The 26952-nt window shown below is 44.9% G+C and overlaps 1 protein-coding gene across 1 annotated transcript in view; it reads right to left on the minus strand.

Annotated features, from left to right (window-relative positions):
• The window catches only part of ttn.2 (titin, tandem duplicate 2), a 172681-nt gene that overhangs the window by 95500 nt on the left and 50229 nt on the right, over positions 1 to 26952 (minus strand). The window contains exons 39-78 of the mRNA XM_053439091.1: positions 26464 to 26742; positions 26084 to 26365; positions 25712 to 25990; positions 25069 to 25356; positions 24642 to 24920; positions 23939 to 24220; positions 23412 to 23690; positions 22837 to 23124; positions 21834 to 22121; positions 21424 to 21714; positions 20920 to 21207; positions 20518 to 20628; positions 20152 to 20437; positions 19879 to 20062; positions 19718 to 19801; positions 19166 to 19433; positions 18693 to 18953; positions 18109 to 18318; positions 17926 to 18003; positions 17805 to 17831; positions 17019 to 17075; positions 16853 to 16897; positions 16635 to 16679; positions 15550 to 15606; positions 15150 to 15221; positions 14823 to 14875; positions 14616 to 14688; positions 14449 to 14517; positions 13991 to 14203; positions 13525 to 13815; positions 13162 to 13278; positions 12880 to 12978; positions 4257 to 4328; positions 3995 to 4087; positions 3821 to 3907; positions 3538 to 3582; positions 1663 to 3306; positions 1133 to 1183; positions 648 to 1043; positions 69 to 347 (exon numbers count right to left, since the gene is read on the minus strand). Of these exons, the coding sequence (XP_053295066.1) occupies positions 69 to 347; positions 648 to 1043; positions 1133 to 1183; positions 1663 to 3306; positions 3538 to 3582; positions 3821 to 3907; positions 3995 to 4087; positions 4257 to 4328; positions 12880 to 12978; positions 13162 to 13278; positions 13525 to 13815; positions 13991 to 14203; positions 14449 to 14517; positions 14616 to 14688; positions 14823 to 14875; positions 15150 to 15221; positions 15550 to 15606; positions 16635 to 16679; positions 16853 to 16897; positions 17019 to 17075; positions 17805 to 17831; positions 17926 to 18003; positions 18109 to 18318; positions 18693 to 18953; positions 19166 to 19433; positions 19718 to 19801; positions 19879 to 20062; positions 20152 to 20437; positions 20518 to 20628; positions 20920 to 21207; positions 21424 to 21714; positions 21834 to 22121; positions 22837 to 23124; positions 23412 to 23690; positions 23939 to 24220; positions 24642 to 24920; positions 25069 to 25356; positions 25712 to 25990; positions 26084 to 26365; positions 26464 to 26742 (8490 nt within the window). The remainder of the gene's footprint in view (positions 1 to 68; positions 348 to 647; positions 1044 to 1132; positions 1184 to 1662; positions 3307 to 3537; positions 3583 to 3820; positions 3908 to 3994; positions 4088 to 4256; positions 4329 to 12879; positions 12979 to 13161; positions 13279 to 13524; positions 13816 to 13990; positions 14204 to 14448; positions 14518 to 14615; positions 14689 to 14822; positions 14876 to 15149; positions 15222 to 15549; positions 15607 to 16634; positions 16680 to 16852; positions 16898 to 17018; positions 17076 to 17804; positions 17832 to 17925; positions 18004 to 18108; positions 18319 to 18692; positions 18954 to 19165; positions 19434 to 19717; positions 19802 to 19878; positions 20063 to 20151; positions 20438 to 20517; positions 20629 to 20919; positions 21208 to 21423; positions 21715 to 21833; positions 22122 to 22836; positions 23125 to 23411; positions 23691 to 23938; positions 24221 to 24641; positions 24921 to 25068; positions 25357 to 25711; positions 25991 to 26083; positions 26366 to 26463; positions 26743 to 26952) is intronic.

Here is a 26952-nt window from a genome sequence, read left to right on the forward strand (position 1 = left end):
AATACACATTCTTTACTGCTGTATTGTGACTGTGTTTAGTGACTTATACGATGAACTGGTTCTCTTACCGATCACTTTGACGTTTGACGTGGTCTTGACTTCCTCCTGACCGGAGACTTCACACGAGTAAGAACCAGTGTCCTGCTCTGAGCTGTTCTGGATGGTCACGGCGTGCTGCATCCCGATGATGTTGATCTGAATCTTGTTGGCCTTTTTCTTCAGGACCTCGTTGTTCTTCTTCCACACCACATCTCTCTCTTTGTTCAGCTCGCAGGTCATGTAGATGGGCTGACCCTTCAGAGCGGAAGTCTCCTCCTCCAGCTCCTTGATCCATTTCACAGGTAACTCTGTCAGGAGACAAGAAGAACATGAGACCTCCACTGAGGTGGTGTGGCCTAGGGGGTAGAGTGGTCGTTATCCAACAAGAAGGTTGCCGGTTCAAACCCCACTCTTCCCCATCTGCATGCCGAAGGGTCCTAGGCCAGATACTGAACCCCTAAATGGTTATAAATGTTGAGTGTACCAATTGTACAAAAGCGTCAGCTAAATGTAATGTAATGTAATAATGTAATGGAACAAGAGTGTGACAGGAAATACTCCTGCTCCTCTGGGTTCACTGTGAGATTAAGGCAGAAAGAAGAGTTTACCTTCTACGATGAGCTTGGCTGTGCACGTTATTTCCTTTCCAGCGTTCTTGGCCACACAGCTGTATTCACCGGTGTCGGACAGTTGAACATCAATAATGTTCAGCTTGCGATCTTTGCCGTCAGAGGTGAACTTGTGCTTGGGGCTCTCGCGCAGGTTGCTGCCATCTTTCATCCAGGAGGTGATGGCAGTGGAAGGTGAGACCTCGCACTCAAACACCGCGGCGGAGCCGATGGACTCGGCTTCCTGCAGTACGATGTCCTTCAGCTTCTTGATGAACTTCAGAGGGACGGCTTTCAGCTTGAACCCTCCGAAGGGATCCTCTGGAGGGGACGGACCTTTACCACCGGGCTTCAGGCCGCGGCCCCGGCCTTCTCCGGGAGACGGGGTCTGCTTGGCTGCCGATTGAAATATCGAGTATTGAAATAAGTTTTCTCAGTGAGAAGTCACGGACACAGTTTGTAGAATAATGAAACATCAGACTCACGTTTCAGACCTCGGCCTCGACCTCTTCCTGCTTCCTCTGCTGGTTGACCCTCTGTTCAGAAACAAGGAACGTCAATTGGCCGTACACGGTATTATCTACGTCAAGCTGATGATTTACGTGCGACAGCAGGGAGATGATATATCAGTTTGAATTTAAGGGAAATGTGATGAAATGATAAATATGAAACAAAGAAGCTGAACTTGAGACACAAGCACACGATGATGAAGAGAAGCTTCCACAACATGAAGGGATGGAACACAACAGGGATGTAAAGACACAGAACACATGGACTGATGGCAAAGATGTGACCTAGAAATGACAGACACACACATGACATGACAGAAGTGGAATGAATACGACAACACATGAATAAAATTAACACAAATATAAGAAATGATGACGTCTATGGCTGAAGATATGGTGAAGTGAGGAAGATTTTAGATGGAGGCATGATGGTGGGGATGGGCAGAGATTATTCTGGGCATGATGGGAGGATCTTTCTCAGTGAGGTGGGGCCACCACTATCTCACCTCGCCTGGTCATCCCAGGAACCTCTAGAGCACCTTCTTGTGTGTCACCTTCCCAGTCCTCAGAGCCGCCACTGTCCCGAGGAACAAGCTCCCAGCCCCAGACCTCCTCCTCCTCCTCCTGCTCGGTCTCTTCCTCTGCTTCATACTCCTCTTCGAACACCTCCTCCTCCGGCTGCGTGGCAACCTTCTTCATCTGCACGGCTCCAGGAGACACCTCCTTCACCAGGGGAAACTTCCCTTTATCAGGTCTAGCTGGTTCTGCAGACTTCTCCTCTTCTGGTGACGGTTTCTTCAGGACCTTTTTAAGAGTGACTGCTTCAATCGACTCTACAGGAGAAACAGTCTTCGGAACCTTCTTGAGTCTGTCGATGCTCGTCTTCCTCTCGACAGGTGCTGCTTCTTTCAGCTTCTCGACTTGGGGAGATGGAGTCTTCTTCAGCCCAACCTTCTTGAGCTGCTCCAGAGGTTTAAGAGCAACTTCTTCCTTCTCCTCTTTCGCCTTGGGTGTGACTCCCTTCTTCAGCTGCAGAGGTTTTGGTTCTTCAGAAACCTTCTCAGGTTTCTTAACAGATGTTGGTACAGGAGACGCCGTCTTCTCCGCTGTAACTGAATCTAACTCTTTTGTCTTCTCCAGCTTCTTCTCTGGAGTTTCTGGGATCTCAGGTTTCTTCGCTCTACCCACCGGCTCTCGTTCTTTTAGTTTCTCATCAGGAGTTTTGCGACGAGGTTGCAGGTCATCAAGTGACTTCTTCTCTTTCTCCTCTGCTGGTTTCTTCTCCGGCACTGCCTCCTCTTTGGAAGGTCTGGAAAACGGTTTCAGCTTGACACTCTCTATCTCTTGTTCTTGTGTTGGGATCTTCTTCACCTTGGTTAGTGCTTTGACTTCCTCTGGCTCTTTCTCTGGACTTTTCTTTTTATCTAAAGGCGTCAACACCTTGGCTGGGGGCTCCTTCACCTCTGGAGGAGTTTTCACAGGTTTTCTGGGAAGTTCTTTGGGTTCCACCTCTCTGGAGATCCTCTCACCTTTCTGGAAAGGCTCAGTGTCTCTGGTTGGTCTTTCCTTCTTATCTTTCTCCGGCTCGTCTGCTGCTTTGACAGGTTTCTCAAATGGTTTTAGTTTGATTATTTCTGGTTCCACTTCATCTGAAGGCAGTTTCTTCGCTTTCTTCAAGACTGCAGTGGGTGGAGTAGATTCCTCTTCCTTCGGCGTCTTGGGAGTTTTCTTTAGAGAAATGGTATCTTCTGGTTTCTGGTCTTTGGTGACAGGTCTCTGACGACTCCATGCATCTTTTGGAGCCTCCGTTTGTTCTTCTTTAGGTTTAATGACTTCTGGCTTTTTTACAACATCAGCTTTGTCTCGAGGTGTCCTCTCCTCCGCACGTCTCCTGGTGGAGACTGACATCTCCACAGTCTCTTCTTCATGAACCATCTCCTCCACCTCAAACACGGTGGTCCTGGTGACCTTCTGAGGTTTCTCCTCCACTTCAGCCTCTTTAGGAGGAGCTGATGGCACCTTCTTCAGTTTGATCACTTCCTGTTCCTCCTCCACTGCCTTCACCACTCTGGTGCTTTTCTTTAGCGTCGGAATCTCAAACTTTGTTTCCTCTTCCAACTGAATTTTACCTTTTTTGAGCAGAACCGTTTCTGAGGCAGCAAAAGTTTCACGTTACTTGAAATCATCAGTGATTATAAAAGTGAGAAAAAAACGACAAACAAGACAACAAACACTAAACAACTTTCACAGAAAAACATAGAGTGTGTGTTGTGTGATTAAAATATACAATACACATGATTAAAATATACAACCAAGCAGTCGTGTGAGCTTTTGTGTCATAAATAATTGAGTATTAAAGAAGTGTGAATCAGAGCTCGTACCTTTCTTCACGCCTCCAGGTGCCTGCACGGGTCCTTTGGTTTCATCTGACACAGAGAAACAGTTCAGGTCATTAAATCAGCAAACAAGGAGAAAACAGGGTAACGTTTCTGAAGGAACGACCGGTGTCGTCACTTCGTTAAAGATCGTAAGAAAAGATGAAGCATTGAGAAAAGTAACAGGTTGTTAAAAGATTCAAGCTCAACATGTGAGTGACATGAAGAAAACAAACAACACAACAAACAGTGAGGACACACACTGTCCTCACTGAACCTGTCTGTCTACCTGTCGGAGGAGACTTCTTCTCCACCACCGAGGGTTTTTCTGATTTGGCCGGTTCTTCAGTTTTCACCACAGCTTGAGGTTTAATCGCTTCAGTGTTAAAAGAATAAAGTGGAAGATGATCAGAACACGTGGATTTTATAAAGTCACAGTGAAGGAGTCAGTTTGTGACGATACCTGCTTTAGTTTCCTCTTGTGGAGAAATTCTCTTCTCCAACTTCTTTTTCTCAGCGACCTCCGGCTGTTTGACAGCAGGAAGCTGTTTGCTCTCTTTGAGTTTCAAGATAGAAAAGGTTCAGTTTAAACGACGGGGTTTCTCTTTAAAGACTCGTTTCTTCAGGATAAAACTTCAAAGATCATGTTTTAAGAGTGACATTCTCCTACAAATGTCTTAACACACAAACACAGATATAAACACATGAAGAAGAGGAGCTGGTACCTGGTTGAGGAGCAACTGGTTTTACCAGCGGTTCTTTGACTTGTGGCGGCGGCGTCGTCGTCTTCCCGGGAACTTTTAATAAAATGATACGACAACAGTGAGAGAAGAGTAGAGACAGACAGAGAGAAAGGAGGAGTTTCCACAGAGACATGTGACTCGTGCTCGTCTGAGAAAACAGGATCACACAGTGACACCAACACGAGTTAGAAGAAGAACAACATGGACCTGTGGTGTTTGAGGGATCAGAGTTGGACTCAGTCCCCAGTGAGATGATTGGAACACAATGAGTGACATGACGTGAAATCCAAGAAAGCCTGAGAGTGAAAACAAGAAGGTGCTCGAGAGACGCTCAGAAAACACTTGGTGCTCGGTGACACGGAACACTTCTGTCTTTATACCTCCTGAAGAGTCCTTCTCTTTCTTTTCTGGTTCCGCAAACACAACTCTGGTTTCTACCAAGTTCTCCACTGTCGGAGGAGTTGTGTGTCGACAGAGTGGTGCGTCGACCTCCAACTCTCTCGTCCTGGTGGAACAGTCCTCTCGTCCTGTTTGGTGCTGAGACTTTTTGTTCTGCTGCAGTTTGGTTCTGTCTTTGACTGAAGGTTCTCTGACTGAAGGTTCTGTGACTGAAGGTTCTCTGATTGAAGGTTCTATGACTGAAGGTTCTCTGACTGAAGTTTCTCTGACTGAAGGTTTTTTGACTGAAGGTTCTCTGACTGAAGGTTCTGTGACTGAAGGTTCTGTGACTGAAGGTTCTCTGACTGAAGGATCTGTGACTGAAGGTTCTCTGACTGAAGTTTCTCTGACTGAAGGTTCTCTGACTGAAGGATCTGTGACTGAAGGTTCTCTGACTGAAGGTTCTGGGACTGAAGGTTCTCTCACTGAAGGTTCTCTGACTGAAGGTTCTCTGACTGAAGGTTCTCTGACTGAAGCTTCTGGGACTGAAGGTTCTGGGACTGAAGGTTCTCTGACTGAAGGTTCTGGGACTGAAGGTTCTGGGACTGAAGGTTCTGGGACTGAAGGTTCTGGGACTGAAGGTTCTCTGACTGAAGGTTCTCTGACTGAAGGTTCTGAGACAGCGGACTTCTCTTTGTATTTTGTGCTACTCTTTGTCTCTTTTCTCAGAGAATCGAACTCCTCGTCTTTGCTTTTGTTTTTCACAGTTTCTGTCTCGATTGTTTTTGGTTGAGTGACGTTTGTTTGTTTTTCTAAACCAGTGAAAGTTAGTTTTTCTATTAAAGGAACTTTGGCTGGTCCTGGACGTTTCTCCAGTTCAGTGGTTGACCTAACATCTTTGTCTTTAATCTGTCGTTTATCAGTTAAGATTTGTGAATCACCTCTGATTTCAGAAACCGTCAGAGATGTCAGATCTTTCTTTTTGGTTTGGTCTCCATCTAAAAGAAGAACTGAGCTGGTTTTGTTTTTCAGTTTTTCAGGAGCTTCTTCCTGTCGATGTGTTAAATCTGCTTCAGGTGAAACTCTCATGTTTAACTGATCTTTAAGAACTGAGTCTCTTTCTGTGTTCACTTGATCTGAGCCCACGCCTGATTCCAGTTGTGTTAACCTCTCTCCCTTTTGCTTTTTAGATTCAATTCTTTTTGAAGAAACATGAACGTCTGGTTTTATTGATCTAATATCAATGATCAGATCATCAGGAGAAATGAACCTCGGTAGAGTTTGTGATTTAACGTCTTTAACGATCTGAGCTCTTTGCGATGTGACTTCCATCAGCGGAGCCGCTGACGTTCTTCTTCTCACTTCTTCCTCTTTAGCTTCTGTTATTAGCGGAGAAACTTCTCCATATTCACGTCTTAATAAAACGGTCTGCGACTGAACTTCCTCATGAGAACGTTTTCTATCTCTGCCTGATGTTTTCTGTTTTGATTTCTTTCCTTTTCCATCTTCAGTCCTAATTTTAGTTTTGTCTAATTTCTCGTCATCTTTGCTTTTGGTTGTTTTGTTGTGTGAAACTTGTTGAGACTCGTTTGTTGTGTTCGGTGTTTTCTGTGTGTCAGTTTGTTTCTCTTGTGTTTTTATCTCTTCAGCTGGAATCATTCTGTCACTTTCAGTAACTTTATCAGTTTCCATCACGGACGTTCTCCTCCTCACTTGTTTGGTGTCTTTAAATTCAAATAGAGAATCTGTCTCGCACTGAATTTCTCTAACTATTTGTTCATCACACAACTTTTCTGTATCTTTTCTTTCTTCACTAGTTTGATCTTTTATTGTTTTGACTGATTTCAGATCTTTTTCTTGAGAGACGTCTCCTGACTCAAACTTTTTGTTTTCCGCCTGTGTTGTTGTTTTATCTTCCGTTTGGTCTCTAATCGGCTGACCTCTACTTCTCCTCTCTGACTCGTCTTCTCTGTCACTCAGGGATTTTTCTATCTTCTCAGGAAATTGTCCCAACTCTGTCTTCTCCGTTTCTCTGTCTTTAACAGTTCCAGAATATATTTTGGGAGAATGGTTTTGCTGCGTTTGCTCGGACTCGGTTTCCTGTGGAGTCGTGCTGTCGATGATCTCTTGTCTTTTCAGCGTCTTCTTCTCACTGTCTCTCAAGTCTTTGACCTCATCATCTTCTGTGTCTATCAGCTGCTCTGTCCCTGAAGAGATTCTATGTTCCTGTTTGCTTTCATCAGGTTGAACTCTATTTACTTCATCTCGAACCGTCATGATTCTTGATGATTCAGATTCTCTCTTCTTTTCTTTGTGAGAAGCAGTTTCTACTTGATGGTGTTTTTTTGGTTCTTCTCTCTCAGTTTCCTGATCTACCCTCTTCATCTGCGATGCTTCTCCCTCTGAGGACCTTCCTGTTTTTAGAGTTTTAGAGAAACTTAAACTTTCTACAGACGTAAAGTCTCGATCAACTTTAGGTGAACGGGAGACTCTTATTTTCTGTTGCTCAGTTTTTGGTGTAATATTAACGTCATCTTTACCTAAAGTGTTTTTAGAGGAGAGTTGTTCAACTTTAACTTCTTGTAATTTACCTAAATTTGGTTTTCTCTCCTCCAGAGGAGAACTGTCTGTGAAACAAACATCTCGACCAGCTGCTGTAACTTCAGCGTCTTTAGTTTCTTCATGTTTTTCAGGAGCTGGTTTTGTTTCTGAAGAAGTTTGATCCATCACTGGTTTAACTGGAACTTTTCTGTCACTTTGTTCCAGTTGAGCTGTTTTGTGTTCTAGAGCGGTGACTTTATAAGTTTGATGTTTAACTGTTGTGATCTTGAGCTGCTCTGGTTCGACTGTGATCTCTGGAGCGTTTATCACTCTCTCTTCTTGTGGAGACTCGCTCTCTGTCACATCTCGTTGGTCATCAACCAGCGCAGCTTTTATCAATAATTTCTTAGTTGGATCGAGTTTTTCAGGACGTTCTCTGGAGAACTCTTTAGTTTGATCTTTTTCTGGAACTTTAATGAGTTCCTGTTCAGTTTCCTGTGGTGACACTGACTCGCTCTGTTTCAAGTCACTTCCTTCATCATAAGCAGGAACCTCTCTAGACTCTCTCGCTGTCACTCTTTCCTTCATTGATTTGACTTCAGTAACACCTGAACTCTTCTTACTGGCTGGTTCTTTCCTCACTGGTTTCTTCTGCTGGTCAGTCAAAGTATTTTTGTCGGTTCGATTTAAGTCGGATTTTTGATGTGACTCAGAATCTGTTGGAGTCCGATTCGTGTCTTTGTTCAGGGAAACGTGAGAATAATCAACTGTGGGAAGTTTGGACTGAATCGACTCAGGTTTATTAACTGAAGAAGGTTTCTGATCTCCTGTCTCCGTTAGTTCTCTTTGTTCGGACTCTACGTGTGTTTTCGCAGGTTTCTTTGTTTGAACGTGTATTTTTGAAGTGTTCTCTGTGGTTAAGGATTCTTTCGATCTTTTAAACTTGGACTTTTCAACTCGCTCGTCTGTATTTCTCCTCGTTTCATTTAAAGAATCTCTTTCTGGCTGATTCTCCTCACGTTTGTCCACACTCTGACTTTTCTTAATTTGAGCTCCTTCTTCCTTCAGAGGAAGTTTCCCTGAGATTTCAGGAGTTTTACTCGTTGTATCAGTTTCTCTGATGACAGATTTTATTTCCTCGTCTTCTTTCTCTTTCAGAGTCTTTAACCGAATCGTCTCTTTTCCTTTCTCAGCTGGAGTTTTATTTCTACCTGTGACGACTCTTGACTGATCGTCTTTAACTTCAGTTTGGTTGGTTTGGATTAAGTGTTCATTTGTTCTCTCAGTTTTTTCTTGTCTTGTTTTAATTTCTTTGTGTTGATTTTCTTCAGCTTTGACATCGTCTGATTCGAGGTTTAATTCAAAGTTCTCTTGATTGGTTAACTTCTGCTCTTTTTCTTTTAAATGGCTCGGCTCTGTCGACTGAATATTCTGTTGAAGGACTTCAGGTTTTCCTTCTGCCTGTGTGTGTTGAGGTTTTGTATCTGTGAGTTTTTCACTTTTCTCTCGTCTTAATTTAGTCTTTTCTTTGACATGTTGATTCTGAGCATTAGCGTCTGTGACCTGCTTGTCCTCAGCTGGTTCCTGTCTCATTCTAATCTGTGATGGGAGTTCTGGTTCTGTTCCGGCTTCGTCCTCTGACAGTGACTCAGGAGAAACCTTCTCTCTGGGTTTCATCTCTGTCGTCTCTTCCTTCGGACTCACCTTCACCAACTCGTGCCTCAGCCTAATGACTTTGGACAAAGTGGATTCTGGCAGGAAGTCGCTGGTGGACTTCAGTTTTTCAGGAGGTGACGTCAAAGCTGGGGTCAGTTCTTCTTCGTCTTTATAATTTATTCTATCTCCTTCTGTCTGTTCTTTTTGGTTTGACTGTTTTAAATCTTCTTCTCTGACATGTTTGGCTGTAGTGATTTTTTCGCTCTCCTGTAGCTTGTTAACTTTTATATCTGGTTTCTCTTTCAAACAATCATCTTTGTCATCCTTTTTTATTTCTACAGAGTGAATTTGTTGATTCTTATTTTCATCTTCAGGAGAATCGTTTTCTTTAAGTTTCTCGGTTTGACTCATTAAACTTTGGGACTTCTGTCGGACTCGTTTCTCAGTTCTTCTCCGTCTGGACGGTTTGTTCTCGGCTTTTGAAGAATCGGTTTCCTGTGTCTCTGAGGTGGTTTCAGTGTTTTCACATGAACGTTTCTCTGCTGCTTCACTTTGCTTTATTTCCATCTGGAGTTGAGTTTGTTCTAAAGGCTGTAAAACCGTCACCTGAGATATTTTAGTTTTAAACCTCACGTCGATCACTTGGTTTGGATCAGAAACACTTTTAATACATTTTCGTTCATGACTTTGAGAAGCTTTGATATTTTCTGTATAATCCTTGATGTCTACACTCGCTGTTTGAGAATCACTTCTTTGAGCTGGAGATTTATGTTTCCTTGTTTTTACCTCAACCTTTTGATTCTTAGATTCACTTCCTGTCACAACGATATTTCCTTTGGGTTTGGAAACGAGTCTCGAACCTCGAGTCTCCGAACCTTCAGCAACAGACTCGTCAAACGCTTCGTCAGCTTCTCGCTTCAGATTCAAAACCTCTTCTTTCAAACCTTCACCCACAAGTTCTTGTCGATCGTTGTGAAGCATTTGAGCTTCTTCTTCTCGTTCTACGACCTCAGCTGACGACTCAAACTCTGACGTGAAATGTTTTGCGATCTTCGGAGCTCCGGCTCGTTCCTCATTTGATAAAAGAGCAGTCACGCCCCCTTGAGGATGGAAGGGTTTAAGAGGCGTGAAGACGAGGCACCATGTGGCGGTGCCAAGAGATTAGGAAGAAGACGACAGAAACACAGACATTTAGAGTTAAACCAGACAAACACAGACGTAATAAAAAGAAGAAGAAGAGCTGACGATGACAAAAGGAAAATATCCTGTCGTACCTTTTTCTGCTGTTTGTCTTTCTATCTCTTCTTCAGGGGACGTGACAGGACGGACAGTCCAGGGAACAGTCTCAGCCTCAGCTTCTGTTTCTTTGAAGATAATTCGTTTTTATTTAACGCAAGATATTCTTATTATTGTTATTTAAGAAGTTAGGATAAAAAAGAATCACTTTAAAAAGACGCAGCATTGAAAATGTGAAAGATGAGTCGATGGCGTCTTTTTAAAACCACTGAAGTTAAACATGAAGACATGAGGAAGATGAAGGTGAAGATGATTTTCTCTCTGTACCTCTGGCAGCTGTTTGAGGTGAAACTCTTTTCTCCTCTGGTTTTGAAGCGATTGGAGTTTTTCCATCTCTCTTCTGATCGGCTTTAGATTCCTCTTTTCTCTTGGCCTCTGGTGTGTCAGCCACTGATCTGATAACCTTTGGCTTCTTCAGCTCGACATCTGTTACTGACTCTTTCTGTTTGACCTCCACTTCAGGTTTAGGTTTTTCTGTCTCAGTGATTTCTCCTGGTTTGATCGTTTCAGCTGCTTCGTGTTTCTTTACTGAAACTTTCTCTGAACTCTTTTCATCTTTCTTTGACTCAGAAACGACCTGAGGTTTAACATGAGTTTTGTCTTTTCTGCTTATTTCCTGAGCGACCATTTTCTCCTGAACTTTTGTAGATTTGCCTTCAACTTTAATTTCTGTCTGTTCAATAATAGCTTGTGTAATTTCCTCGTTTCTTCTGTGTTTTATTTCTGGTTTAACTTCAGTTTTCCTGACTGATTCCTCTGTGGAAATCTTTGCTTCAGTTTTCCCTCTCTCACTTAGTTTTCTTGATTCTGTGCTGATGAGAACTGAAGGTTTGATTTGATCCTTCACCGACTCACTTTCTGCAGTTTTCTCTCTCTTGTGTTTCTCTTTACTTTCTGTCATGATTTGAATCTCACTTTCCTTCCTGACCGGAACTTTTGCTTCTTGTTTAGAATCTTCCCGTCGAACAGATGAGCCGTCTTTCCTCTCGTCTACGGTTTCCTCTGTCGGACACTCGCCCTCAGATGTTTCTCTGGTGGTTTGCAGAGCGATGACGTCTCTGCATTTGTCGGATTCATTTTCCTGAACTAAAGCTACAGATGTTTGTGTTTTGGTTTGTTTCCTTTTCATCGAGTCAGTAACAGATATCTCACTTCTCAGTTCAGACTTTTTCTCTCTTTGTGTCTTTGCTAAATCCTCAACTTCTGATAACGTCACTATCGTCTCGCCCACAGGAGCTGAATCGTCCTCACGCAACACTTCCGTGTGTTCCTCCGGCGCCTCTTCTTGTTGCGCTCCTGTCTTCTGAGCTTGTTTGCTTCGCTTGGTCTCAATAAGAGTCGTAGCTTCTAGTCGTTTTAAGAGTGGTTGAAGAACAGGCGTCATGTGGCGGCGCCAAGACGTGACAACAAAACACAGTCAGTGAGAGTTAGAGGACACACAGATTAAGAGTTACATCACCGGCTGAGCGTCGACATGTTTTCACAAGGTTTGTACCTTTTTCAGCAGGAGACGCTTTTTTCTCTGTGACTCGAATCTTCTCAGTCGTCTTCATTTCTATTTCGTTTCAAGATTTTTTTAATCCAGGAAGATTTTTATAGAATAGAAATAAGAGAGAATTTCCACAATTAACAAACAAACATGCAAAAATAGCATTAAATACACAGAACCCAGCAAACAGTGAAGATGTAAAGAACAGAAGAGGAACTGTGAAGAGGAGGCAACAGTTCAGTTTGTAAATATTCAGATTGAACTTTCTTTGTTGAACTGAAAATTAAGAGTTCAGTTCAAGTTTTCAGACTCAATCTCAGAAACGTAGCTTTAATAACCCTCTGTAGAAAAAGGATTTGTGTAAATTTCAAATGAAACAATTTGAATATTTTATGACGTTTGATGTAGTTTTCACCACATTCTGTCATTTCAGAGAAGAAAAGTCGTAACTGAAGTGTTGCCGAAGGTTCACGTTCATGAAGCTGTACCTTTACGAAGAGTTTCTTCAACCTCTGGTTTGACTTCAGGTGTTTTATCCACAGAGACTCTCTCTGTTTGTTTCTTTGACACCTTCTCGATCTTCGCTTCCTGCACCTTCACAGGAGTTCCCTCCAGTGCTTCCCTCTCAGGAGGTTTCCTCTCATCTTGCGTCACCTCCAGAGGAGCTTCTACAGGCCTCCTCCCTGGAGGAGCCTTCTCTGACACTTTGGCCTCAGGACGTTTTTCTGGAGCCATCTTTGGAGTTTCCTCCACTTTTCTCTCAGGTCTCTCTGGAACTCTCTCCTTCACCTCAGTTTTCTGTGGAGCTGGTCGCTCTGGTGCAGTTTCAGGTTTCTTATCAGACTGAAGTTCCATCTTCAACTCAACTGCCTCATCAACTTTGTGAGGAGCTTTCTCAGGCACCAGTTTAGGCTTCAAAGCTTTAAGAGGGTTTGACACAAACACATGCACAAGACGTGACTTTAGAGAAAAGAGGAGTGTGCTCACGCACAAGAAGATTCAACTCAACAGGAAAACTTGACTCAAACGATCTGTTCTTAGGTCCAGAGGGTGGCGCTAGAGGGAGGTTTCAGGCTCAGAGAAAGAGATCAGGGGGTTTTATTAAAATCCAGAATCCTCCCCTGGAGAACGTGAACTGTTTTTACTAATAAATATCCTACATGGTATATTGTGTATGAAGATAACAAGGTTTGACAGTGATTTGAGTGAAGTGATCCTGTTTGTTAGCGACGGAGAGGAGAGTACCTTTCTCTTTCCTCGTCACTTGGGCTTTAGGAGGAGCGACGGCAGCCTCTGGCTCCTTTGCTGCTGTTTGAGGTTCAGGACGTTTTTCCTCAACAGGAACTTTAAAGAGCATCACAAACATCAGAAGATGAACTCGTGATGAAGAGTTGTTAAAGAAAAGCCACTCTATCGAGTGTGAGAAAAGGAAACAACTGACGGAGACTCTGGAGCCACCGATTAGACGTTAAGAGTTTAGGCTTAAGGTGAGAGTTTTAGTGTGAGGATGATTGACAGCTCAGGTACCTTTAGCTGCCACAGGCTTCTTCTGTGGAGCTTCTTCTCCTCCCTGCACCTTCAGTGGGACCGTGGCTGGAGGAGCTGGAGGAGGAGCCACCTCCTTCTTTGCTGCTGGTTCCGGTTCTTCAAGAGAACACGTCATTCGTCAGACATTTGCAGAAAAACGTGTGTCGCTGTTAAATTGACACAAACGATTCACTCACAGACATCGGAGACGGTTAAAGTTGGTCACATAAATTAAAAGTTTCAAGAAGTTTAAGAATTTAAACCTTAGTTCAACAAACAATCACAAAAACAAGATTAAAGTTCAATTCGGAGTTAAGAGATTTGAGAAAACAATCCAGAGTGGCCTCTCAGCCAGACGTGTACCTTTCCTCAACGGCTCCTTTGGAGCGGCCGTCGGTTCGGCTTTGGTCTTGGCTGGTTCTGGTATTGCTTCAGGTTTTTTAACTGACGGCTCAGGTTTGGGAACCGGGACGGGTTTTGGTGCTGGAGGTTCTGGCGTGGCGGCGGCCGGTTGCGGTTTTGTCACAGGAGGCTCCAGCTTACGGACCCCTGGTTTTGGTTTTTCTGGTTCTGGTTTTGGTTTCTGGACTCCTGGTTCCGGCTTGGTCTCAGGCTTGACCTTTGCCAGCTCTGGTTTTCCAGGTTCTTCGGGGACTTAAAGCAACATTCAGATAGTTAACATTCAAGCAACGACACAGAAATTCAAAGATTCGCTTCCATGTTGAAGCTGAACAAACACAATGAAGACTTTGATACTGACGACACAGAAACACACACACTGCCTGAAGTCGTGAGAACCCAACACACATCCAGAAAGAACAGGAAATACCTTTGGACGGTGGTGTTGTCGGCTTCTTCAACGCTGCCGGTTTAGCTTCAGCTTCCGGCTGGATCTTGGCAGGTTTGGGTTCTGCTTTGGGAGCCGGTGAGGATTTAGGCTTTGGTTCAGGTTCTGCTTTTGGTTTGGGTCTGGGTTCAGGTTCAGGCTTTGCCGCAGGGGCCACCTTTTTTGGCTCTGCTAGAACCTGAGGCTTGGACTCATCTTCAAGTAGGTAACACAGACAGTGGCTAACGTTAGCATAAAGTGGTTGAAGGATGTAAACGTCACGAAGAGGCGTTCAGAAGAGCTGACACTGAACTGAGAGACACACTGAAGCAGGGACAGCGACACGAGACACAGAGGACAAACAGGATCTGAATCCAATCCAGACCAGACAGAAGTTCACACTGGAGAAGCTACAGAGCAACGTGGAGCTGAAGACATGAAATGAGCAGAAGAACTCGTACCTTTCTTTGGCACTCCAGGCTTTTCAGTGGGCAGTGAGGGAACAACAGGCTTCTGAAGCTCCTCTGGTTCTTTAAGGTTTAAACATGAGGCAGAAAATCAAAGACAACAAAAGGAATGAGAATCAGGGTCAGCTGTTAACACATCAGAACAGAGGAGGAGCCTCTACCTTTGAGAGCAGGAACCTGCTTCTTCTCTGGGACTGAAACCACTGCAGCCTTTTTCTCCACTGGCTTTTTGGCCTCGACTACAAGAGATGTTCAGTAAAAAGTCACAACATAGAGACATGGAGACGTTACTGAGTGAGGAGCATCACATCAGAAACAGGAAGTGCATGATTTCACATTGAAGGTATGTTGGTACCTTCGGGCTGGACCTTCAGAGCTGCTGTGGGCTTCTCCTCTGGCTCTTTCTCTTCAGCTTTGAGAACTGACAAAGACAGCGAGTGAGTTAGCATCAGCACAGAGACGCTGAGCGTTTGCAATGAAGCAGAGAAGCGCAGAAGAGATTTACAGAAGAAAAAGAAAAAGCTTCTTCAGTAGATAAAGTAATTACTGTTCTACTGTAGCAAGAGAGGAAGAGTGAGGAAACCAAGACAGAGCCGAACAGACACAACAGAGGAAGATGTTAGTAGCGGAGGAAGGAGAAGTGAGTTTGCAGAGAACAAGGCGCTGAAGCTTCGGACGATGTTCAGCTCTCGTACCTTTAGTTGGGATTTCCTCTCTCACTCCAATTCTCTGGGTCTCCACCGTTTCCTCAACAGCGACTCTGGCAGCTGGAGAAACACAGGAACACATCCAGGATCATGATAAGTATCAAACATAAATCCCTGCTGTCTGACGTATACATGATTATATCACTGTGACTAAAGGACTTCTGCTCGTAGCAGATGTTAAACACATTAACTCCGCTGATGGAGCTCAGACCTAAAGTCAGTGGTTAGAAGATGGAAACCATAATGATTGACCTGCACTTGAAGGTAGTGCAGGTCCTCAGTTAAAGAACCAGCAGAGGGGATTTCAACAAGAGGAAACACAAGGACCTGACAAAGACAAAGAGCCAGGCCCCAGCGGCTCAGGCCCACGGGCCACCTGATCTGATACCTTTGGTTGTTGACACTTGTTGTGAAACCGTCTCCTCCGTCCGGCTCTGATACTCGACTGTGCCGAGCAAGAAAGGGACAGAAGACAAGAAACGTGAGAAGAAACGTCGGTGACAAGAGGAATGCATAGATCTCTGTGATCTCATGGATTATTCAACAGGACGAGGGTCAGAGGTCAGAGGTCGTCCAGGACCTGAGCCTCTGAACAACCAAAAGAATCATAAAATGGTCCAAAGAGAAACAAAACAAACATCGTCAGTCGTCAGTTCCAATTGTCTCATTATAGATATTCATCCATTAGTCACTTTATTAATTCAATGACACGTGTGAAGTCTGAACACTACTGAGAACAAAGTGCTTTGTAACTTTGTCTAAACAAGTCAATTATCTTTTTATCTGAAAACAGGAAGTGAACCGTGTAACTTCCTGGTTCGACCCGATGTTCTGCTTCATGAGACAAACTAACTATCTCCTGAATCATTAAAGCTTTGGAGAAGGTTCTCAACTCGTTCACTTATATTTTATTGTCTTTTCTTGATTTGTGGGGAAACAGTCAAATGGCTAAAAGGAAAATTAAGTTGAAGTCATCTTGAAGGATCTAAACGAGTGTAAGATCCTCAGCAGATCTCAGGCTTCACACATTCCACTAGACTCCATTTTATTCCGTCTGAACTTTTCACAAACTGTTTCTGTCACATTTTATTTTCTACAAGATTAAAGAGTTTGACTGTGAATCGACGACACAGCAGAAGATTAGTGTCTCGTGAAACATGGAAGATGTGAAGATGGTTAAAGATTAAAAAAAGAAGAACATCCCACAATGTCAGAGAATCAACAAACAAACGAGATCACGTAGACGTTCATATAAAATGCACACACACGAGTCACGTGACACAATGAGGATGTTAAGATGAACAGATCTGGGTAAAAACAATAAGAAAACTATCAGATTTTTGCCATCATTTTAATAATTTATTGGCATCATTTAAAGAATGGTTTGAGTTTGGTCCCAGATCTGCTCACTTGGTTTGATGGTGATGGAGAAAATGAGGTTTGAGTAAAAGGAGGAAATACAACGTGTGTTACCTCTTCGCTCCACCTCCACCTCCCGATACGAATATTCAGCCGATTCTTTAAAAAACAACCATGTTCTTATTTATTTCCGTTTTTAAGAACAAATCATTCTTCGTTTGTTAGTTTGTCAGTGAGGTGAGAATATATTTTTTCTCTTAATTGATGTTAATCAGTTTTCTGGTCAGGGTGAAGGATGTGAGAGGATGAAGAATAAAAACATAAGTAAATACCTCTGTGTTCAATCTCTTCTTCATACTGATAGAACTCAGCAGATTCTTTAAAACAAAACAACATGATGTGATTTTAAAGATTTAGATTTGGTTTAATGTCACATGTTTAAATGAGTGGACTCATAAGCAGCTCACAGCTACGTTCTGCTCCTGGTTCTAGTCTTACCTTGGATTGCCACAGACGAGGACACGTCAGGCCTCTGAATCGAGGTGTCTGGGACATCTACAAGTTCATACCAAAACTTTCTTTAGTATTCAAGAACAAATGTGTGTAAAGTAGAATTAGAACAATGGCATTTAAAAAAATCCTCCTGCTCAGTAAAGTAGTTGAGGGACAAAAGGTATGAAGAGCATTCTGGTCAGAGTCAGAGCCGACTTCATCCTGACTTTAGAACTATGGCCGCTGATCGTTTCCCTATTTGAGCCCCTCTGGGGAATAGATAAGCTAATGATTTAGATCCTATGACCTTAAGCAGCTACGCATACACGACAATATCTCTTGACAACAAAGGAAAGAAAGTCTAAATTCTTTCTCTTTATTTTGACCTGATCTGTATTTGACCAGTTTACCAGTAAGATGTTTTGCAGTTCACTGCCTTCGCTGGTTCCCACAGATTCACTGTGGGAGTTTAAACGTGTTCTACGTACTTCAATTGTTTGTAGGTTCTATGTTTATCAGTTTTTAGTCACACTCTGTGTGTTAGGGGACTTTTGGGGACCAGACAAACGGAGCAGCAGCATTCAGCCTCATTCAGGTGATGCAGGCTCTGGATCACAAGTTAACTGGTTCTTACAGAGTCGTCGCTCATGTGGACGACCACTAACTGATCTTTATCAGGGAGCCCCTCCAGCTCGGGGCCCCTCTAGCTCGGGGCCCCAGCGGCTCAGTTCTACAGAGAACAAGAGGATTTCCTGAAATGCCCTGACACATTCTAGAAGACAGAATACTCACCCATAGGAACCATTGCTAATTCAATTTCTGTGAAAAAGGGAAAGAGTGAAAAAGTGTTTAACACTAAAAGAGACCAAGGCTGAACAGAAGATACAAGGTGGCGTCTGACTAGGAACTGTACCTTTGCCAGACAAATAAAGCTCAGCTGTGCTCTTAGCCTCTCCTCTGGGCTCCAACCTCACAATCACTGAGTACACGCCTACATGGGATTAGTAATGAAGACGTTTAACACTCAGGAAAACAATCAGGAAAAAAATCTGCAGGGCTGTGACGGGCGTTTGGGGCGAGATGGCGCTCTACACACCTTCGTCTTCAATGGACACGTTTCGGATGACCATGAAATGTCTTCTGTCCTCGCTTGTGAAGTTGTACTTTGTGCTCTCTTTCAGTTCCCACGTGTCTTTGTACCATGACACGATAGCGTTGTCAAACGACACCTCACACTCAAAGGTTGCCGACTGGCGCTCGTTGACTTCCACGTTGTGGATGCGTTTGGTGAAATGAATTTGCTCGGCTAAAACAGATAAAGACGTGAATGGGTAAATGTGTTTGGCATCACAACTGGGAATGTATGACATCAGCTGAATGGTAGTTTCACCGACAACACATCCACACGGTTAGAAATGAAGATCAGAGGACAGTTATGATGACTGGTTGTTGGGGGGGTGTTGAGTCGGGACAGATGTAAGAAGACAACACATGAGATGATGGCAGACTTCCTCCGGGACAGCAGAGCAGTAAAGAATGTTAAGACAGAAGAAGAAAGAGCGGAAAAAAGAGGGAAAACCCCAAATCTCCAACATTAGTTGTGTGATGGAGTCAAAGAGGTTAGTGAACGGGTAGAACATCCACGTCTAGAAGGTTGCAGGAAGGTTTCCAGGTACAAACCTTCCACCCAGAGGTCGGCTGATGACTCCAGGTGCTGGTACCTGCAGGTGTATCGACCCTGGTCTTCGTGCTTCAGGTCTCTGATCAGAAGCTTCTGCACCTTGTGCTTCACTTCAGACGTGAACCTGCCCTTCATCTCTAACTGCTTGCCGTTTTTATACCAGTGAGCTTCTACGTTAGGGATGGACAACTGACAAGACAGAGAGCACGACTGGCCTTCCTTACCCGAGGTGTCCTGCAGATGCTTCTCAACCTCCACTTCTGAAAGATAAAACAAACATCCGGTTGGTTTGGACATCACAGGACAGTTTCCACCAACCAGTGACCAACTGGTGTTCATACTGACTGGTCTTAACTGTTGCACCAACTAAAACATAAGACTGGTCTTAATTACTGTCATAACCTAGAACAGCAAGTTAAGGTGAGACCAGCTGGTTCACCCAGTTAGTCATCCAGTGACCGTGCTTACTGACCCATGACAGCGAGCTTGGCGCTGGAGATGTGCGGCCCACAGACCACCCGGTAGTTGCCCTGGTCGGACGACTGGCACTTCTTGATCTTGAGCAGGTGGCGGTCGCCACTGATGCTGATGTGGTACTTGTCACCGTTATCCAGTTTCTGCGTGCCCTTGTACCAGGACAGGGTGATCTCTGGGTAGTTGATCTTGATCTCGCACTCAAACTCCGCCTCCTTGTTGGTGAAGACGGACTGATCGGAGATGTCCTTCACCACAGTGACGGGCTGCAAGAGACACAAGAGAGAAAGCTCCAGGTTACTGATAGAAAGGTTTTCTGAGAGCCCACGATGTTTGCCCTGCCACAGATCTCCTGTTCAACTACTGACTCCTAAGTGGATCTCAGAGTTTGGTTTGGTCGGTGGTAACGGGAGCTCCATGGAGGCTCTGCTCTTCTCTATCAGCCTCTTTTATTTCAGTCTATCAGCTGTTGGATTCTGAGTCTTCATGTTGTTTGTGCAGATGATCATGAACGAGCTGAGTGGATGCTCTGTGTGTGATGTGTCCTGACCTCTGTGCGCTCCATCCTCTTCTGTAGGTCGGCCACCAGTCGGGCCATGTCCTCGTCTGACTCTCTGTCTCCACGTTCCAGTTCCTGTCAACAACAACATTATTACTCAGGATGTTGCTCCGGACTCGAACACACGAGGAGCTGACTGGGCGGAGCTTTACCGGTCTTCCACTTTCTTCAGCCTTCTCCTTCTTCAGCTGCTCGATGGCCTGCAGCAGGCCGCGGTAGTCTGTGATGCCGTACATGCGGGCGTACTTCTCGTACTCTTTGGGGTCCACGTTCCTCAACAGCTCCACGATGTCAATGTCCTTCTCCTCCTGTGGACTCTTCTGCTTCGATGGCGTCCTGAGGACAAAGCAAAGGAGAGTTTGGTTGGATATGTTGGAGAATATTTCAACAGACATCTTGACACCGACAGAAACTGGTAAACTCACTTCTTCAGTTTGGCTCGGAGGTCTCCCTCGAGCAGCGACGCCTCTTTCTTCTCGTCCACGTGCATGTCAGTGTTGCACTCGATCTCTCCGTGGTTGTTGGAGGCAACGCACCTGTACTGGCCCGAGTCCGACTTGGTCACCTCTCTGATCTCCAGCTTGGCCTCCTGGCCCTTCTGCTCGATGGAGATGCGGCCGCCGTGCGTCACCTGCCTCCACTTCCCCTTCATCCACTTCACACTGGGGATTGGGTCTCCACCCACCTTGGCGATGAAGGTGGCGGTGCCCTCTGAGGAGGAACAGGTGGCGGTTAATCTACAGTCACAGGTTGTGTGTTGCGTTGTTTGCTGTGTGTTTGTGTGCGCTCACTCTCAGTGACGTGTGCAGTTTTCGGTTGTTCAATGAAGAACAGGTTGTCCAGTTTTTTGGGTGGAGCAGCAGCTGGAGCTTCAGCCAGAGGCGGAGCTGCTCCTGGTTTCTCTGCAACACAACAACAACAATACACAACTGTTTTCTTCCTCCAATGAAAACACAGATATTGTTTCCAAAGATAAAAGGAAAACAATTTTTAGTTCACTGAAAACAGTGAAGCCTCTAGAATCATGAGAAGCTGCAGTTTGTCAAAAGTCCAGTTCACTAACAGATGTTGTTCTAATGAGCAGCTACAACATGTAATGACCTCAAGTATCCAGCAGGTGGAGCCAGTCTACCACTGACTGTGTTTAAATGGTCTCGCTGGTGCTCCCGTGACATGAGTCGTCTCTTACTCACCTTTAACCGTCACTTTAGCTTTGCAGAACTCGCTGCCGCTGTCATTGGACGCCTTGCAGAGGTAGTCGCCAGCGTCGTGTCTGGAGGCGGGGCTGATCTCCAGGCAGGCCGTCCCGTCGGAGAAGCTGATCCTGGTGCTGCCGGCCGACGTCAGGTCCTTCCTGTCCTTCATCCACTGGATCTTCAGAGGAGGTGACCCGCACACGTGACACTTGAGGCTCAGCTTCTCGCCCTCGTCCACCGTCACCGATTTGAGCGAGACGTCGAAGACCGGAGGCTTCTTGGCCTCTGCAGGAGAGAAAACAGAGGGTTTCATCTGAGCAGAGTGACGTCTATTACAAAACTCATCATCTTCTAATAACATGATCAGTACTTATACTGTCAGAATAAAAGAACGAAGAAATAAGAAACAAGAGAATAAAAGAGAGAAAAGAAGAAAATGAGCAAGTGAAACCTCCGATAAAACAAGTCTCACGCAACGCACCCTCTGTAAGCCACACCCACCTGAGATGCCAACAGTGATGTCACACGAGGCTCTTCCCGCCTCGTTGGAGGCCTGGCAGGTGTAGCTGCCGCTGTCGCTCACCTGGCTGCTCTTGATGCACAGCACCGCCACATTACTCTTAAAGCTGATGTCATATTTGTCGGAGCTGCTGATCTCCGCGCTGTCTCTGAACCAGCTGATGGACATGGGCTGAGAGCCAGAAACCCGGCCCTCCATCTTCACCAGTTTCCCCTCCATGTCCTCGATGTGCTCTGACGGCTTCTTGGTGAACACTGGAGGGTTCTTACGCTCTGAAAACAAGAAAGGGAAGCGACGTGAGGACAGGAAGCTCAAAGAAACGCCATCACGTAGGCTTGAGTTAAAGAAGAGGGGCCGGGGGGATAAGAGTTTGGGCCGGGGGTTAAAATACCTTTGACCGTGATGTCAGAGGAACAAGAGTCCTTCCCCACGTCGTTAGCGGCATGGCAGAAGTACTTCCCTGTGTCGGCTCTATCTGCCTTCACGATTGTCAGGTGCGGCGTGTTATCCACGCAGCTCATCTTATAATTCCCCCCAGTGCGAATGTCTTTGTGGTCTTTGGACCATGTGACTTTAATGGGGGCGGAGCCAGTCAAGTGACACTCCAGCTCAATGCTGTCGCCCACTGTCACTTCCTGTGGTGACAACATCCTGTCAAAGACTGGAGGGTATCTGGGTTCTGCAGGTCCGTCAAAGGGCGGGAAGAAGAACACGCCACAAGAACAACGACAAAAAACATGTTTAGATGAAATGTTTCATAGTCGTTAGTTTGTTAATATTATTATTTTATGAATATTTCACTGAGGTTCTGTTTTTATTAAACATCTCTCTCATAACCATAAACTGTAAACAAAGATGGATGACACAACATCTCTTAAAAGTAAACTCAAATCATCTTGATCGCCCCCTGGTGTCTGGCTGCGGTACATGAACAAGGTAAAAGAAAAGTAGACGTTAAATAAATGTCTGTTAAGATGTTTCTGTTGTTTCAGCTCGTTCTTCTCTCTGATGTTTGTTCATGTTTCTGATCAGTTTGGTTTGAATCAGTTATTTGACGATATAAGAACAGTCTTGATTGACAGCTGGACAGTGGGAGGAAGTGGACACGTGTCGTCCATCATTATTCACAGTCTGTAGTCAGAGGTTCTCCACCTCTGGCTCGTGACCCCACACAGGTTCAGATCCCAAGCAGACGGGGTCAGGACATGTTTGATGGTTTCATTGAAGAACCAGTTTCATTTAATTGATGTTAAAATAAAGCTGAACTAAAATCAGCTTTATTAATTGAGGTTAAGGTTAGTCAAACTGGAAGAAGAATGTTTGTTAGTGTTTGGGATCAGAAACTGAAGAATGACATCAGAACCCTTCAACCAATCAGCTCTCTCCTCACTGACCTTGCAGGGTGAGCTTGGCTCTGCAGGAGGCCGAGCCCACGCTGTTGTTGGCTACGCAGGTGAACTCTCCAGAGTGCCTCATCTCACTGTGCTCGATCTGCAGCACGGCCGTGTTGTCATCGTACAGCATCGAGAAGTCGTTTCCATGCGTCAGAGGCTTGCCGTCTTTCAGCCACGACACCTCGATGGGGGAGGAGCCGGCGACACGGCACTCGAACCGGACCGGCAGCCCCTCCGTCTGCTGCAGGCTGGTGATCTTCTTGGGGAAGGTCGGCGGCGTTTTGGCCTCTGGTGGAGCAGACGTGACAGGGAAATGTAACTAAGTACCTTTACTCAAGTACTTCAGTAAAAAGTGTAATATCAAACTTACATGTAAATGTACAACAGCTGATTTTTAAAATATGATGCTGAATAAAGAACAGGTTATATATTTATTTATTCATTTATTTATTTATTTCATCTTTAATTTTGAAATGGAATGTGTTAAATTTATACAACTTACTGGACAACTGATATTGTTAATTTTACAATAGGTGGTTATTTTGAGATCAAAATATGTTAATCAGCTGTTTCACCTTGAACGTTGAGTCTGCAGGTGGAGGAGGCGGAGCCAATGCGGTTCTCCGCCTTGCAGCTGTATTCTCCGATGTCGGCCTTGGTGGCTTTGCTGAGCTTCAGGTAGGCCACGCCCTTCGTGTACTCCAGCTTACAGGTGGGGCTGGAGCGCACCTTCCCGTCAGCCTTGAACCACGACACCTTGATCTCGGGAGTTCCTGCCACCTGACACTTGAGACACACAGCGTCGCCGGCGGTCACCTCCATGGGCTCCAGAGACTCCACAAAGTACGGTGGCTCTGCAGGGACAAACACAAACCATCAGAATCTACCAGAAATATGACGCCCTCTCTTTTAAGCTGGTAACCAATCAGAGCTGAGAACACACCCACACCTCCAATCAAGTTTCTGTTTTCATCCAGGGCGAGAGGAGAGGATCCGATGATTGAGCTAAGCTAAGCTAATTAGGAGCTGCTAACAATCCCATAGGGATCCAGTGACTGAGCTAAGCTAAGTCTCTGACAAACAGTTGAGAGGGGGAGCTCACCGAGAATAGAGACGGCCGCCTCACACGTGTCGTCTCCGGCCTCGTTGGACACTCGGCAGCTGAACCGTCCTGCCGCCTCCTTGTCGTCTGTGCTGAGACACTCCAGGATGCAGGAGCTCTCCGTCGTGGTGATGTTGTGTTTGTAGGAAGCAAAGATTTGCTGTCCGTCCTTGTACCAGCTCACCGTGATCTTTGGTGTTCCGGCGTACGTGCACTCCAGAGTTAATGGTTTCCCCTTCTCCACCGCCACGTCCTTCAGCTTCTTGGAGAAGGCGGCGGGCTCTGAGGTTTACAGAGGAACAAAGAGTGAACACAGACACTGATGGTTTGAAATCTGAGGTCAGTGTTTCAGGAAAAATACTTGACTGGTTTAAAATCTGTGTTCTCATTCTGAGAGGTGTTGACTTTCTAAATTTAAATTCTATATATTTGTTTATATTTGTGTTTATGTTAAACTGTGAAATATCAAACTTCATTTACATTTCTTTGTCATATGGGTTTGATCATTGACAAGTTTTATAATAAACATACTGTATCAGGTGATTTTTAACTTCCAAATATCTGAATGAAATTGCCCAGGAAACATGTGTAACTTGCAGTTTTATTGTTTGCCTGTGTTGTAGTTTGACTTGGTTCCTCTGACAGAATGAGCTTCAGTCTGTGTTTCTACACGAAGGCTGAAAGAATGTCAAACATGTCTGACCTTTGACAGTGAGATTCACCGGACAGCTTTCCTTCCCGGCGTCGTTGGTGATCTGACACGTGTACTCGCCAGCGTGAGACCTGTCCACATTGAAAAGCTCCAGAACCACCTGGTTGTCCTTCAAGGAGAAATCACATCCTCGTCCCGCCTCGATCTCCTTGGCTCCTCTGAACCACTTCAGTCTGAGCGGCGCGCTGCCTTTGACCATCGCTGAGATCGTCACATTAGAGCCCGGCATGGCCTCCACCGGCTGAGGTGGCACCACAAAGGACGGAGGTTCTGAGGACAGATATCAAACATTGAAGCATACTCTTTATATATATATATATATATATATGTATATATAAATATATCATTTCACATCATAGGATTTAAACTGCTCTGGTTCATAATATTCAAATAATCAGAGACTTTGACTATTTCTGACCTTTGACGACCAGCAACGCGCTGGTTTCACTGGATCCTGCCTTGTTGATGGCTTTACATTTATACGTTCCCGAGTCAGACAGCTTGAGCGAGGGAACTCTGAGCATGCAGCTGTTCTCACTGAAGGAAATATCATGGTTGGGTCCACTCTGAATTTCCTCGCTATCGTGGAACCAAGAGATGGTGAAAGGAGGAGAACCTGACACTTTACACTCCATCTCTCCAGCTTCAGCCACAACTGTGTTACAGTCCTTCAACTTCCTGGAGAAGGTCGGAGGAATGATCTTATCTATGAGGAGGAAACAGGAAGACAGCGCTGCATCAGGACAAATGTATGACTTCAATGTATTTTCATTTGCAGAGTTTGGGATGAAACCTCAACACTGAGATTAGTCCAGGACTCCTGAGGGTCTGTTGACTGATTTTCAAACCAGCAGAGTTAAACCTTAAATGTAAATTTTAGTCTTTTGCCGTTTAAAAAAAATAATGTAAATATTCAAACATTTTGCATTTGTTGAAGAAAACCTTCTCAAAGAATCTAAAAACATATCGACAGCCATTTTGTTCCCCCTCCTCCTGAACCTTATCGTCACTAACTTGAACAGTAATACTCATCAAAGCCGACGTTCAGAGGAAACACCAACCTAAGACGGTGAGATTAATTTTGCTCAGGTCCTTCCCGACCTCGTTCATGACCTCAAACGTGTATTCTCCAGAGTCCACTTTCTCAGCAGAAAGAACATTAAGGCTGGAAATCATCCGGGAGAATGAGATCTTGTATTTCCTCCCAGAGGCCAGCTCCACGCCGTCCTTGAACCACTTGGGGAAGAGCTCTGGGGTCCCACGCACTTTGACCTCGAGGGCGGCGATATCTCCTGCCGTCACACTCAGAGAGTCGGGCTTATCCACGATCATAGCTGGTTCTGGAAGCGACAGAGAAGGAGCAGAACATGTTTTTAATCAAACCTGCAGGGGGACAGAACTCGAGAGAAAGAGAGAATTATATGTTTACAAACCTAGAACAGTCAAGTTAGCGAAACACTCCACACTCCCAGCATCATTTCTGAGTTGGCAGCTGTATTTGCCTGCCGTAGTCGCATCGGCCTTAAACACTTTAAGAGCGACCTGGTTGTTCTCACAGGTGATTTTCCTGTTGTCACCGTCCCTGAGAATGTGATCCTTGTCTTGAACCCAGGACACAGTAATGGGTTCAGAGCCTTTAACAGTGGCCACAAGGGTCACCTCCTCTCCGAGTATCACTGTCATGTTTGACAGTTTCTTCAAGAACGACGGAGGCTCTGAAGAGAGGAGAAAAACATCGGGGGAAAGTCAGCAAGGTGACAAATGAAACTGGAACTAATGATTTTCATTTGAGATCATCGCAATTTCTACTGACCTCTGAGTTTAACTGACATCTGGCAGGTGTCACTTCCTACACTGTTTGACACTTTGCACTCATATTGGCCGGCATCTGAGGCGTCTATCCCAATGACATGCAGCGTGGCTGAGCTGCCTTCGCTCACCATCTTATATTTCCTGCTCTCCATCAGAGGCTTCCTGTCTTTGAACCAGGTGATCTGGAACGGAGCTGTACCGCTCATCTCGCAGTACAGACTCACGTCCTTACCCTTCAGCCCTTCAACAGGCTCAGGCACTTTGACAAAAGATGGGGCATCTACAAAAAGATGAGCAAACTGTTAATGAGGCAAAGGGATCCATGACGTGACCTTAAAGCTGAGACCCGTAACACCTCACGATTTCACAATTTAGTTTTGTTGGCAGGAGGTTGTTGGAACAAGAGTCCAGTTGAAATGACAATCAAGAGGTTGGAGTGGTTTTGGAAGATGTTTGGGACGAGAGCTGAGATGTTGTGGAAGATGTTTGG

This window comes from Pleuronectes platessa, chromosome 14, assembly GCF_947347685.1.
Source record: "Pleuronectes platessa chromosome 14, fPlePla1.1, whole genome shotgun sequence".
NCBI classification, from domain to species: Eukaryota; Metazoa; Chordata; class Actinopteri; order Pleuronectiformes; family Pleuronectidae; genus Pleuronectes; species Pleuronectes platessa.